Genomic DNA, 13,611 nt, shown 5'->3' on the forward strand with positions numbered 1-13,611 from the left:
TTAAGAATCATTTACTTTGTGAGGGCATATCTGATGTTAAAGCTGCTGCACTGGATCATTTTTAAATTGTACACATCTGATACGATATGATGAAGTGGCCAATTGCATTTGAATGCACAATGACTACACTGTTAAGCAAAGCTAAACAAACATCAATTTCAATCATTTGCCAAGGATTTCCTCAAGGGATTAATTAAGTACTTGTTATTTCTGGAAGAATAAATAAAAAAAACTTGTCGATTGGTTAAACTGAAGTAAGTGTACATCAGGTAAACAAAGACTATGTGTAATTCTGGCAGTCCTGCAGAGCTCAAATAGACCTTGCTTTCTGACTTAAATATCAATCACAGCAAAATGTAAATTACAGGAAAGCCTTGAATGAGTTCCAATGCGCTCTTCAACTATATTATTTGTGCTTAAGTTATGAAGATATATGTGAAACTGCGCCTAAGCATTTCTGCAGGTCCCTGACGATTAATTCTATTGAATACGCTTTGTATTATATAACATTATTATTTTGTATTGGCAACAACATCAGATGAAGTGATCAGGATGAATGAGATCTCACGTGCACGTTCAGGCCAGTGAATTATGGCCCCAGCCACGAAAGCCTACGTGTGCTTTTCAGTTCAACTGGTTTTTCATGATTGACAAAATATTTTATAGTCTTATAATTAGTCATTTTGACTGTCGACAGGAAGCGCTGAAACAGCTTGAGCCCCCGATTGTATATCTAGTCAGCCAACACCTTGTCATGATTAATTTCTGAGCCAATCAATAGGATGTAAGAAGATTGGAAATAGACGAGCGAATCAAAGAGAGTCACCCCAGTAGAGAGAGAGAGAGAGAGAGAGGGAGGGAGGGGGGTGAGGGAGAGGGAGAGAGAGAAAGAGAGGGAGAGAGAGAAGGGATGGGGTAAAGAGGAAGGGGGGTGAGGGAGAGATCTAGAGGGAGAGGGTGAGAGGATAAGGATAGAGAAGGAAAGAGAGGGAGAGAGTGAATAGAGGGGCAGAGATAGATAGATAGATAGATAGATAGATAGATAGATAGATAGATAGATAGATAGATAGATAAAGATAGTATGTTTGTGAGAGAGGGGAGAGCAACAGAGAGTGGAGGGAGAAGAGAGAGAGGGGAGCAAGAGAGAGAAAGATAAAGAGAGCGAGAGAGGGAGAGAGAGCAAGAGATAGAGAGAGATACAGAGAGAGAGAGGTGAGCAAGAGAGAGGGGGAGAAAGAGAGAAAGATAAAGAGAGCGAGGGGGTAGAGAAGAGAGAGAGAGATACAGAGAGAGAGAGAGAGAGAGAGAGAGAGAGAGAGAGAGAGAGAGAGAGAGAGAGAGAGAGAGAGAGAGAGAGAGAGAGAGAGAGAGAGCAACCAGTCCACAGAAGACAAACTTGCGAGGAGCAGAGCAGCAGAAAAAGCTCCGCAAGACATCAGCTTGTTCGTTGTGCAGCTTCTCGGTGGTTCGAGGCTCCGGTGGAAGCGGAGCTTGTTGCGGATTACAATGATTGCTACAACTCAACAGAACATGACCACGGAGGCTGGTATGTGTGCATTTTATTTTATTATTATTATTTTTTTAACATGCACTTTCCTCCCTTTTTTATGAAATGAGGCAGATCTAATGCATGTCTCTCTCCTCTGTGTACAGTATATATATGTGTGTGTGTGTGTGTGTGTGTGTGTGGGGGGGGGGGGGGTAATTAATTCTATTCTGGGGTATATTCCATGTGTCCTCTTGTGCAGTGGTAAAACTGGTGTTTCTATCCCTCCTCGGTCCATTCATACTTTCCACCTCCCGGACGGGCTGTGACTCTGAGCACTGCGGTGCTGCTGGAAAAAAACTCGACGTCCAGTCACTTACATTGTCTTTCTGTCCCATGCAGACTTTTACAGATAAATATCTGCACGTACAAGAAATGCACCCCCCCCCCCCCCCCCTTATTTTTTTTAAGCCCCCCCCCCCCCACACACACACAAACACACAGCTCCAGCCTGGACCTGCACAGTGACAAAGGGGGCAGCCTGCACTGTATGATTGATTAGCCCTCTGCTGCATAGGTGCACGCTGTCAATGAACAATAATTATGAACCAATATATTCTGTTTATTGCCTCCACTTTAAACAAACAGACCCTATTAATTATGCCTTACATGTCTATTATACTCTCTGGATTTTGATTTAACGCAGCTCATCTGTTAAGTCAAGTCCTTTTTTGGGGGGGGGGGTTTATGTGTGGGGGGAAAAAATACCTCTAAAATTTCTTCTATTTTGCATTTGCTCCGGGTGAATGTTACACACTATTCAATCTCTATTTAATATCTCATTGCATGCAGTGTATTTTTACATCACATTCATCTCTACTCTTTGATCCCCCCCATTTATCTATGCAATACATGCAGTGTTTCTTTGCCTGAATAAAACTTTCCTGCTTTACATTATCAGTATGTGTGCAGAAAATGAATCATGTCTCTCTCCCTTCAAGCTCTGCAACAATATCAAATCTTGGCAAGTCAGCTAATTAACATCTCAAACTGTCACCCTGTTTGTGAGAGAGGTTCAATCACTGGATCATTAGCACACAGCTGCCCTGGTGAGGCAGAGGAGGACAGACACCGAGTAGTTAAATGATGTTTAATTGGCACATATTACTGAGGATAGGGATGTTTGACATTAAGTGCCACTCCGATCATTAGGTCGTTTACTTCCCAGCTAATGCGATCAAATCTGGATTAAAACAAAACAAAACGTGTCTCTGTGTTCATTAGGTTGTGCCTGTTGTCTCCTTGAGAGGGGGACACGCGGGGCTGCAGGGCTTATAGGCAATCCATTACCTTTGAGTGTCACCAAATCTCACACCACAATCTCCAGTCAATATGCTTCACACAGTGAAGCGATTAATGAGGCAAATCATATTCAGAGTCAATGAGCAGGTTTGTGGGCGCTCCAGTGGACTACAAACTGTTATACATCATTTGGAAAGTGAAGTCATTTGTTTATACCACAAAATACACCCACCAGTCGATATACAGCACCGTATGTTCGTAATGAAGTACGTTTCTTTGCACAGTTTCTCTGTGGTTTGAGGTTTTGAGGATCGATGGCCGTCGCCGGTCGTGTTGTATGTTTGCGCGTCTTAATATTATGATAGTTGTTGTGCAGAGGGTGGCTGTCAGACGTAACATGAATGTTTTGTGACGCCACATAAAACCACAGAACAAATACAACCGCCGTGTGTAGAAAAACTGTTGTCTTCTTTCAGACAATACTGGATCACCAGGGAATAGAGAAAACAATGATTTACTTTTCTTCTAAAGCAAGATCCTTCTATTATTCCCTCTCGACGATGATAGATTGGCAGTGCGATGGCATTAAGCATACATTATTTGTGAGTTGCACTTCTTTCCCCCCCCCCCCCAATTTTCAGTTTTATTTTGAGTCACTGTAACTTCACATCCTGTCACCAGTGGCTCCCTCATCACATGTGTCTTTCTGATGCTGCTTATTTCCTGCGGCAGGATCTTGGCCACTTTGAGTGGCCCGGGCATGCTGTGAAAAAAACCTCCCTTCACACAGAACCTTTTTGTACAGTAATTTTCTTGGTCGTGATGGGAGCATGAAAAGAAGATAGGGCAGCCTTACAGCAGTCGAGGCTAAAGCAGCTGGTCTTTCATTCCGGTATGGCTCCTGCTGCATTGTGTGGCAGCAGCCTGCAAGGCAAAGAAGTCGGCCCAGTTAGTCCCATATGGTGTCTGTAACTCCTACAGTTTTGTTGTTGTTGTTCTTGTGGTTTTTGTAAGATAAGGAAGACAAAAAAAAAGAGAAACTGTGACACAGTCAGCAGCAGCTGTGTGAGTTTCCTCTGGATTGCGGTGAAAGATTGCCTGGTTATGAATCGATATTGAGCTGTAGTGTCTCATTACAGCATTTATTGTGACCATGCAAGTTCCCGTCTGCTCTAATGATGACCTTCATTTTTAATGACGCGTTGAGAAATATTGACAAAATAATACCTATGTGGGTTACTTGCTAATCTGCAGCCCTCCCCAGTGAGCAATTACAATGAATCATTAGAATCAGGAGCCTATAGGTTATATTGAGGGCTGCGTATTCTGCCAGCAGTTCTTCCCCTTTTAATGTTGGTAGTTATTTCATTGATGTCTTTGCCAGTGTAATGTTTGTAATAAACAATGTCTGCCAATGTTAAAGGGGTTTGGGGGGGGGGGGGGGGGGGGGGGGGGGTGTAGAAGTATATGCAAATCCTGAACCAGGATCCCCGAACAGCGCTGCATTGGATCCCTCATTCCCTTGCATGTGATTTATTGTCGGATGCCTCAAAGACACCGAAGATGGAGTTAAGGAGGTCTCCTGAGCCTAATTTATGAATTCTAAGCACTGCCTGTATTCCGCGCAACCCAGTTGTGCTCAGTGCACTATGTGCAGATTGAGTAATTGTGCTTGGCGTGACTTGCTTTTTTAACGTGCAAAGTCAATCAATAATGTGGGGATTGTTAAAAGAGTTCTTTTTTTTTTTTGTTTCTTTTTTTTTTTTTTGTGAAGGGATTTGAATAAAAGCAGCCCGTTAAGTCAGGATCCGTTTGTGTGCAGTTCGGGTCCACTGTGATAACTATGATGGTAGAAAGGTCAAAACATTTCTCGGTATTCTACAAGGACCTGTCAAAACTTTGTGGGGAGCTGAGCTGTGCTCAACAGAGGGTGTCTTTTTTTCTTCTCCTTTATGGCTGTATTCCCTCTATTAATTGTTTCCCTCTGGATCTTGTACGACTGTACACCTTATCGATTCTCTCATTTGGTTGAGTGAAAATCCCTCTGCTGGCCCCGGCGAATGTAAGAGCTCGCTTCTGATTCAGTTGTGCGTCGTTTGCCAAAAAGTCGCTCTCAGGGGTGGGGGGGGGGGGGGAGGGAAGCCTTCGGCAGAGTTATCCATAAACATAAAACCTTTGATTTGCATTCTTGCACCCTGTGGCGTTTGACTGACACTCCATCCAGGTTTCCACTCCAACTCTTGGAGGATCACACAGCTTGAATACGAAGATGGTTCACAGGGGGGGTGTTGGGGTGGGGGGTCTTCTTGCAATCCCTTTTTGGATCTGGCTCAGCAGAAAAACCCGCACAAACATATCTCTGCTTGTCCATCTGGATCCTTACCGAGATAAACCCGGTCCATCACCCGAATTGACTTGTCATCTATTCACCTGTGCCAGCAGTTTGTGCTGCATTAGATTGCCTCAAGCGCTGTGACCAGCAACCAATCAGTGTTCCCTCGCCTGCTGCATGTGTCCGTGCCTCATTTGAAAAGTAAGACAAAAACTCCTTGTTCGCCCAAATGTGGGATTCTCCCCGTCCGTCGCAGCGGCGATGCTGCCTTAATTGGTGGGATAGCTTAATTGTCTTTGCTCAGGGGAATGATAGGAGCTGTGCATCCCGTTAGGAGGATGTTCCAGGTTTCAGGTTTGCCCACATAATTAAAGAGAAGCCTTGGACTCGGAAAGTGTGTCAGAATCAATCAAGCGTATGAATTCAGTTTAACCTCCAACCATAGGAACCCAAGGAAAAAACTTAGTAGTTTTATTTGTTGATGTATATTGCATGAGCAGGACCCGTGGCTCTTATCCATGAACCGTTTTCACTTAGCGGCTCAAGCAAAGTCATTTTCAAATTCGTGATATGAAGTCTCGCTGGTGCACCGCTTCCATTTATCTTCCATTTATTTCAGGCCAATAATTGTTTTGTTTGACACCGAAAAGACAGATTTTCATTGAGTGGATTGTACAGCAAGTGAAATGTTGCTGCACCGTGACTGAAGGCTACAAGAGAGGAAAAGGGAAAGTTTTCATTACCCTGAAGTTGAACGATTTCGTCAACATGCAAACTTTCTTTTGATTGACGTTTGTTGTTGTTGTTTTTTTTTACTACCGATGGCACTGTTCTCCCAAATGTTTTTGTCAAAACGCTTGAAATTAAAGAGAGCAGGTCTGGAAACAATGAACTTTTTTTCGTAACTAAAGATGCTGATTGTGTGCTGCACTCTACATCCAAAGCTACGTCACCAAGTTTCATATACATTTCTAAATTACTAAGAAAGATCTTCTTTGCTGTGATAATCTATCATGACAATAAATATCTGAAACAAGAATCGTTTCCCCTTTAAAATGATGATTCTTATGTGCGGAACAAGCATTTGTGGGATGAGTGTGAAGTTCGCTCAAATGAAAAATAAAAGCATTTACCGAACAGCTTCTCTTTTGCTGTTTTCTTTCACTCTTGTTTTGAGCTTCTGGATTTCAAGGTACTGACAATAACATTTCTGCCACCTCTCAATGCAGCGACATCAAGATGAGATTTTGAAACTGGTGGCTATTTTGTTTTTCTCCACAGTCAAGGAAAGAACTCTATCCTCCGGGATAACAACGCTCGCTCCCAGAGAGCGAATATTTAGGAGGGCAGAGGATTGATTTCCCTGTTAAACAGTCCTAAACTTAACTCCTCTGAACACTTAAGGGATCAACCTGAGCCTGGTTTTCATGCCAGAGTGACCATTAAAACCACACAGAGGCAGGTAGTGGTACAAAATAGGAATCTTTCCATTCCTTTTTTTTCTAAAACTATCAAAATGCCCCAGGTCCTTTATTTATTTATGTATTTATTTTAGTTCCAACTATGAAGACAGACATTTTCTGTTAGGTATTTCATTCTGTCGGCCATTTATTTGCTTTTGTGTGCACTTTATGATTTTGTCCATACAGTGAACACTCATGTCACTGGTTTATCGTATTGTGTTTATATTATCTAGTTGTTGTTGTTTTTTTTTATATATATATAGACTTAGCTGTATAACCCAGTAAAAGTTAAGTTCATTGGGATTAACAAAGTTTTCGGAAGTGCTTGTTGAATATTGTAATGCCACAGCGGCAGTGTGGTTTACGACCATAAGACGGAGGTGACAGGCTGTTGAGCGCCATTCCAAACACGCCAGTGACACTTCAGATTGCTGAATGAATACATTCCTAAACTTTGACAAGGTCTTGGTTTTTCACAATTAAATCCTCCGATCTATACAAGACTCAACGGTGTAGAAAAACAACTTAGCGTTGGCAGTGAACCCACATACTCCGCTCTGCCACTCATCTCACAAATGCAATTTTCATGCACAGGTGGTGCCATTTGAAAAGGGAAACGAACAGGCTTCACCCCCCGATATATGGATTTATTACTGAAAAGCATTAGAAATACTCTATGAAACAAAACAAAAATCTGTGTAGTGAAAAAGCATGAATTGTAAAAACCCGTGAATGCTGCCTTCACTATCAGACATTTGACACAGAAGAGAAATGGATCTCATGTGAGGCTTTCTTCAGATCATTTAAAAAAAAAAAAAAATTCACAAGGTAATAAACAACAATTTGAATCAGATGACTGTTCTTTGATATAGTATCGTGCTGAGATTGTTCCCCTGAAAGATTCGCGCGCGGCAGATTTTTTTGTTTTTTTGATCTGACGGAAGCATAATGGCGGCTCCCTGAGCGACTCCTGGGAAGTAGAACGTGTTCACCTGCACCCGCGGTTCTAATGGGGAAGAATGTGAGACCGAGAGGCCGTGTGCAGGGAGGGCAGGAGAATTAGATAAAACTGCGAGTCAGTGAGTGTTACAAAGGCCAGCAGATATACAGCCTTCGACATCAATCACCGAGCTCGACCAAGCCGGCGCTGAAAGTTCAAACATCACTTAAAAACGTGTCCCCTCAGGTGCAACACGTAGTGGTTTTAATTTGAACGTGTTATGCTACTGCAGCCAAGTACATCTATTAAAGATGAGACCTTGGCAAGAGTTCTGCGCTGGCAGACTTGTATATTTTTCTCTCATCTCGAGGATAAGTGAAAGCTGCTTACTTAGAGTGCAAGGTGAAAACATCTGAAATGCTCATGAGAAGTGAGAGAAATGTCTATTAAAACAAACAAATAAAGAAAGCACTCATTGGTGTTTAAAAAAAAAAAAGAAAGAGAGAGAAAGAGTCTGAGGTTGCTGGTTTAGCTGAAGTGATCTTTAATCTGCATCTATTACGGGTTTCAAAATGTTTCTTTCTTTGTAAATTTGTTTGCAAAACGTTTCGACGTTTATGTAAGATCATTGTCACTTTATGCTCGGGAGGGTTTATTTGAGACGGTTGAGAGGGGAAGGCAAGTCTTTGGTTGTGCAGATGAAACGCTGAGTGTATTAAGGAAGTGTGTGTGTGTGCGTGTGTGTGTGTGTGTGTGTGTGTGTGTGTGTGTGTGTGTGTGTGTGTGTGTGTGTGTGTGTGTGTGTGTGTGTGTGTGTGTGTGTGTGTGTGTGTGTGTGTGTGCGGCCAACAGCGGCGAGTCGAGGACAGCTGGCGTCACCCAGGGAGGATGGAGGAGCAGCAATCTGTTGACCAGTGAACCTTATGTGCCCTTCTTGTGCCGGCCTCCTCTTCACAGCACGGAGGAGAGCGATGGGGGCCGGTGACGTTTTTTTTGGGGGGGGTCAAGCCGAAGGGGTGGGCGACCATAATGAAGGCAGAGTTTTATGGCTGTTGTGTGGCCGGTTTATACCCTCACTGTGTGGCTCCAGCAGTGCCAGCCACTCGTTATGAGGGAGGGCAGCACAGCCTGAAAACGGCACGCAATTGTCTTTAATTGTGAGCGATGCCGGCGCAGACTCGTCCCATCAGTTCCTCTTGATTGCCCTCGGAGGTTACGCAGGGGGCCTCGAGTCCCCGCTTGGAATTTTTTGCTCATCCGGTGGATGTGGTTTTATGTGTTTCTCCGGTTGCTGAGTCCCTCCTTCGTCTTTCTCTTTTATATTGCCTCGTTATCATCTCCAGTCGACGCTGTTTGATTAAACCTGATGCATTGGAAGCCGCTCTTTAGAGATGAAGTGGACGACTGCTTTGGCTGTAAAGCAGACTGTGGTGCATGTTTCACAAAAACTCTTCTCTCATATCAACCTCCCCCCCATCTGCACTAAGCCACACGGCCCATCAGTCATGTAACAGGTGAAATGAGCCGATGGCGGAGGAAAAACGATGGTGCGGCACAAAATTGTTGCCGCAATTAAAGGCAGATTCCTCTAATGCAACATTTTTTTTTTATGCAGCTCTCATATGGAAAATTAGTGTAATTCAGCCAGGTTTCAGTGATGCTGAAGACTGGTCTCAGTCCCTTGAGGCTGACTGCACAGATACGTCTGTCGGGGGAGAAATTTCAGTGAGACTCTGGAAATGAAGCAGCGCTAATGTCCTCCTCCGCCTACTCGGCTGTGCTCACATTCATCGCCGTGTTTGTGTTCTCTCTCTAAATTTCAGGACCTGGGAAGTACAGATGGTCCCCCGCGGAACTGGAAGGGCATCGGGATCGCTATGGTGGTCATCCTGGCCGTTATGTCCCTGGTCATCCTCTCTGTCATCCTCCTCACGCCTGGTAAGGGACGTGGGAAAAAGGAGACGTGAGAGGACAAAGAGGGTATGAGAAGCCGGAGGGGAAGTCGACGCACCAAAGCGGAGGAGCGGTGTGATGCGGGGAACTGAAGGAAACAGTTTGACACTGCAGGAGATATTCTGTCATATTCTGAGAGAGATATGTCACGTATGAGAGTGGAATGCTTTCTGGTTGCAAGTTCAGATGAAAATATTGATTTACCTGTCATGTCTGCATGGGTATAAGTGAAGCTCCAACCAGCTGCCACTTAGCTTAGATTAGCACAAAGAGCAGGGACTCGGAAAAATCGCTAAACCCGATCCATTACTGACGCAGCTGAACCTTCTCACCGGTCCCTTATGAGGCTCACGACTTCACATTTTCTTGTTAATATAAAATGAACAAAAACAAGTGCAAACTGAACATTCCAACAACGTATAAAGTTCATATCTATAGACCAGTCCTTGGCTCTGATCAGTTGCCAGGCAACCAGAGAGGAATCCAGGAAGTGGCTTCTCCTGGTCATAAAAGTCTCTTTGAGATCATTAACGCCACTAAAACAGTCACTTCTTAGTTTGGCAATTTTGTTTTCTAGTACTGATTAAACAAACGAGAAATAATGTGGTAATCAGTGAGATTTAGCTGCGCTTTATGGTGGATTTTGTTGTTGTTGAGCGCGGCTAGCCGTTTCCTTCCGCTTTTAATTTAGCTGACAGTTACGAGGAAGCAACACTTTAGTCTTATAGCCGCTTTTATCTTAAATATCCATCCTTAAAACTTTAGTTTGCCACATACAGTATACCTATCTACTTGAACTGATGTACAGTGGAAATTTCCTTAGCATGGAGCCATTAAAGGTTGTTTTTTTTATTTTCTCCCCTATCTTACCTATCAAATACTGTTCGTGACATTGAGAACCAGTAGACACAACAGGAATGGACTCAGAACAGCAGCTCCATGTTCCATTTATGACATTACGCCTCACCACCTATCTGCTCTGCATGCTTTATTTATACAAGGCTCATGAACCCTCCACATCAACAGTGTGCAGAATGCAGGCTCGAGATATTATTGACACCTCCAGGCTTCAGCAGGAGCTGGTAGATCATACGAACGAGCACAGAAAATTGGACATGATTGGGTGCTTTCCTTTTTCGTCTGACAACGAATGGTTTTGTTGCTTTCGCATTTACGGCGAACCCACAACAAAAAACAATTGACTCACCGCGTTTTTCTCTCTTGATGGAGCACGAGTACTACACAATTAAGGAAAAAAGTTTCACACTGGAAGTGTTGCAAAGTCACGAGAGGAAGGAAAGAATGGAAAGGCCTTGACTTGCTTCCGTTGCGCTTTGAGCTCAATGAAAAAAGCCCCTCAGGAGCCCAGCTTTATTCTTATTCTTGTAGTTCTTTTTTCTACTTTTGATCTCATTGAATTAAGAAGCTGTTAACTCCCCCCCCTTTTTTTGTACAGAATTACCTGCACTTTTGTTCAAGGAAGGAATATGTGTACTTCACCCACTTCTTTTGTTGTCTTCAACAGTGAACAATTGTAGTTTCCAAAATGCTCTTTTTTTTTTTGCTTCAAGAGGACAATTACTCTCCAAACTCAGCAAATGCTGGAGAGTATTAACTAAAGCAGAAATATAAGCCAAACTGAATTAAAAAAAAGAAAACAGCAGTATATTGCATGTCTGAAAGTTTCTGCTGAACCAGGGAACTTTTGTGTCTCTGCCTTTAAAGATGAGTCGCACTTGCTACTCCGCTCCCATCTCACCATGGAGGACCTGGAAAGCGAAGAGTTCAAAGTTCACGACCCCAGTGTGGCGTGGCTGAACGGTAAGGGCTCGGCGCTCTCATTCATACAACAAAAATTCCTGATGCATGGCGCGCCCGTGGCAGCTCGACTCTTGTTTGCGTCACCTGAAGCCTTTTCGCCATTCAAACCCTCCGTCTTATTAACCGAGCTGAACTGTAACTTCGCCCTCTCAGAGAACGAGGTCGCTCTGCGCACCCGAGAGGGACACGTCCTGTCATTCAGCCTCACCAACAACCTCACAAGTACCCTGCTGGACAACAGCTCCCTGGTGAGTAACCGCAGCGCCACGCATGACGGATGAGTCCCGGTATTGATTGACTCATATCCGCGGATGGCCGGCGACACTGAAGGACCGAACCGTGGAGGCAGACAGGGGAAGCTGCTCCACATCCCACCGGTTCAGATGGAAAAAGATCTTGCAGAGTGACACTATCGGCTCACCCCCCCCCCCCCCCCCCCCCCCCCCCACCCCCCCAACCGCTCTGGTGTGTGAGCTCTCAACATGTGCCTTCAAAGGGAATTTTTCCAAGCAAGGGCATCATTTTGAACGCCGCCTCTGCGCGACACTGACAGACTTATATGGGTCATCGCCGAGGAGCTTAAAGCAGGGTTTGCGTCGTCAGGTTGAGGAGTCTCTCCTTAGTGTCGAGATACAGTTTACCATCTCTGCTACTCTTTCCAATTACTGGAAAAAAAAATATATTTTCATTTTGTACGCATACAAAATAACACATGGGAGTTCCCCCGGTTTGAAATCTGGAGGCAGTTTTTAGCTAAATATAGTCTCAGGCTTTCAGATCAAAATTCACATTGGAGCTTCATTTAAAAAAATCACTTGCGGTTGTTTGCAAGTGTTACAGAAACGTCACAGCTGTGCACACGCTTCATTAGATATTCAAATGGCAACGTTTTTATTTTTTAATACATCATGTTAGACTCATAATGTTGTACTTTGTGGAAATACATAAAATTGTTAATTATTCAAATTACAATGGAGAAATAATCCTATTCCATTGTTACATGTATGTAAAGTAGCCACATTACTAGCTTTATAGACTATATTAGGTGAATAAACAGTGGAAGAAAAAAACGATTAAAATTATACTTAACTAGACTAGAATGTGATTTTTTTTATCAGTGAGAGGATAAAGGATGTTAAAAGAAAGTCCTAGGATTGAGCCTTGAGGAACTCCAAATATTAGAATAAGTGAACAAATAAAAGAAATGGCATTTCAGTCTGCTTTGATGTATTGATCTGATTGTACTGTGGAAGAAGATACAAGTAAATGAATGATAAGACCACTTTCCTCAAAGAAAGCTAAACATTTTCTTTCTTTTTTTAACCTTTTTTTTGGGGGGAGGGTTACCAATATTTTTTGTATAATCTCGTAACTGGAGGTTCACTGGTTTGAATCCCACTGCCAACAACAACAACAAAAAAAAGGCAAAGGCGTCGATCCCCGGCTGCTCAGGTTGTGTCAAGAACTGCCTATAATGTAAAAACATCACGCTCACATGCCACCCAGACGGAAGAAGACGAAACACAGCGCTCCAGATTGTTGTCTAACGTTGCATTTTCTCTGCAGGATCTGACCGCCACTAAATTCCAGGTGTCTGCAGACAAGAGGTTTGTCCTGCTGGCGTACGACATTCGACCGGTGAGTTTTCTCACGATGTGAAGTCAGCCTTGGATTTGCTCAGTAAAAAAAAAAAACACACATTAAAAAAAAAATCCAAACAAACTATAAAGCCCTTTCTTCTTTTTTTTTTTGTAACCACCAGAAAATATGTAGGGCCATAAATTATCCACAAAATATCAAACACAGGCCATTATGTCTCACAAAGCTCAACATGTCTGGCGGGCCACTGGTGGCTGAGAAACATTGGGTGACATACATCCTGATCAGAGACTCAAGGAAAAAACAGCGGGAAGGAGCAAGAACATGAAGGAGGAGGGTGAGGAGGAGGAGGAGGAGGAGGAGGAGGAGGAGGGATTTGTGTGTGTGTGTGTGTGTGTGTGTGAGCTCATTTCTGCTACTGCAGCAGTCCTCAGCTCTATAACACCACCCGCCAAATGGCTGGGTTAACATATGAGGAGTTGAATATTTAAACCGGCTGATGGCAGAAAGTGCAAGACGTTGAGGAAAGCAAAGAACGAGTTATCGCTGTGAAGTGGGTAGTGAAAAGGTGCGAAAAAAGAAAAAGGAAAGAAAAGGAGGGGATATCAATGAGATGAAGAGGTAAAGTTGGAGCTGCTTTAATGAAATCAGCCTCGCTCGTCCAGCAGAGGGGAATTTTAATGAGGATCTGACAAGAATTCCGATCGCAGGTGCT

The 13,611-nt window shown here is 43.5% G+C and overlaps 1 protein-coding gene across 1 annotated transcript in view; it reads left to right on the forward strand.

Annotated features, from left to right (window-relative positions):
• Positions 1–1,506: 1,506 nt before the first annotated feature.
• The window catches only part of LOC308130756 (inactive dipeptidyl peptidase 10), a gene marked incomplete at its 5' end in the record, with an annotated part of 31,884 nt that continues 19,779 nt past the window's right edge, over positions 1,507–13,611 (forward strand). Inside the window, 6 exon segments of the mRNA XM_080497206.1 lie at positions 1,507–1,542; positions 1,544–1,546; positions 9,347–9,461; positions 11,202–11,297; positions 11,451–11,545; positions 12,864–12,935. Coding sequence (XP_080353332.1) covers positions 1,507–1,542; positions 1,544–1,546; positions 9,347–9,461; positions 11,202–11,297; positions 11,451–11,545; positions 12,864–12,935 — 417 coding nt within the window.

The sequence above is a fragment of the Blennius ocellaris genome (assembly GCF_963422515.1).
Source record: "Blennius ocellaris genome assembly, chromosome: 5".
NCBI lineage: Eukaryota > Metazoa > Chordata > Actinopteri > Blenniiformes > Blenniidae > Blennius > Blennius ocellaris.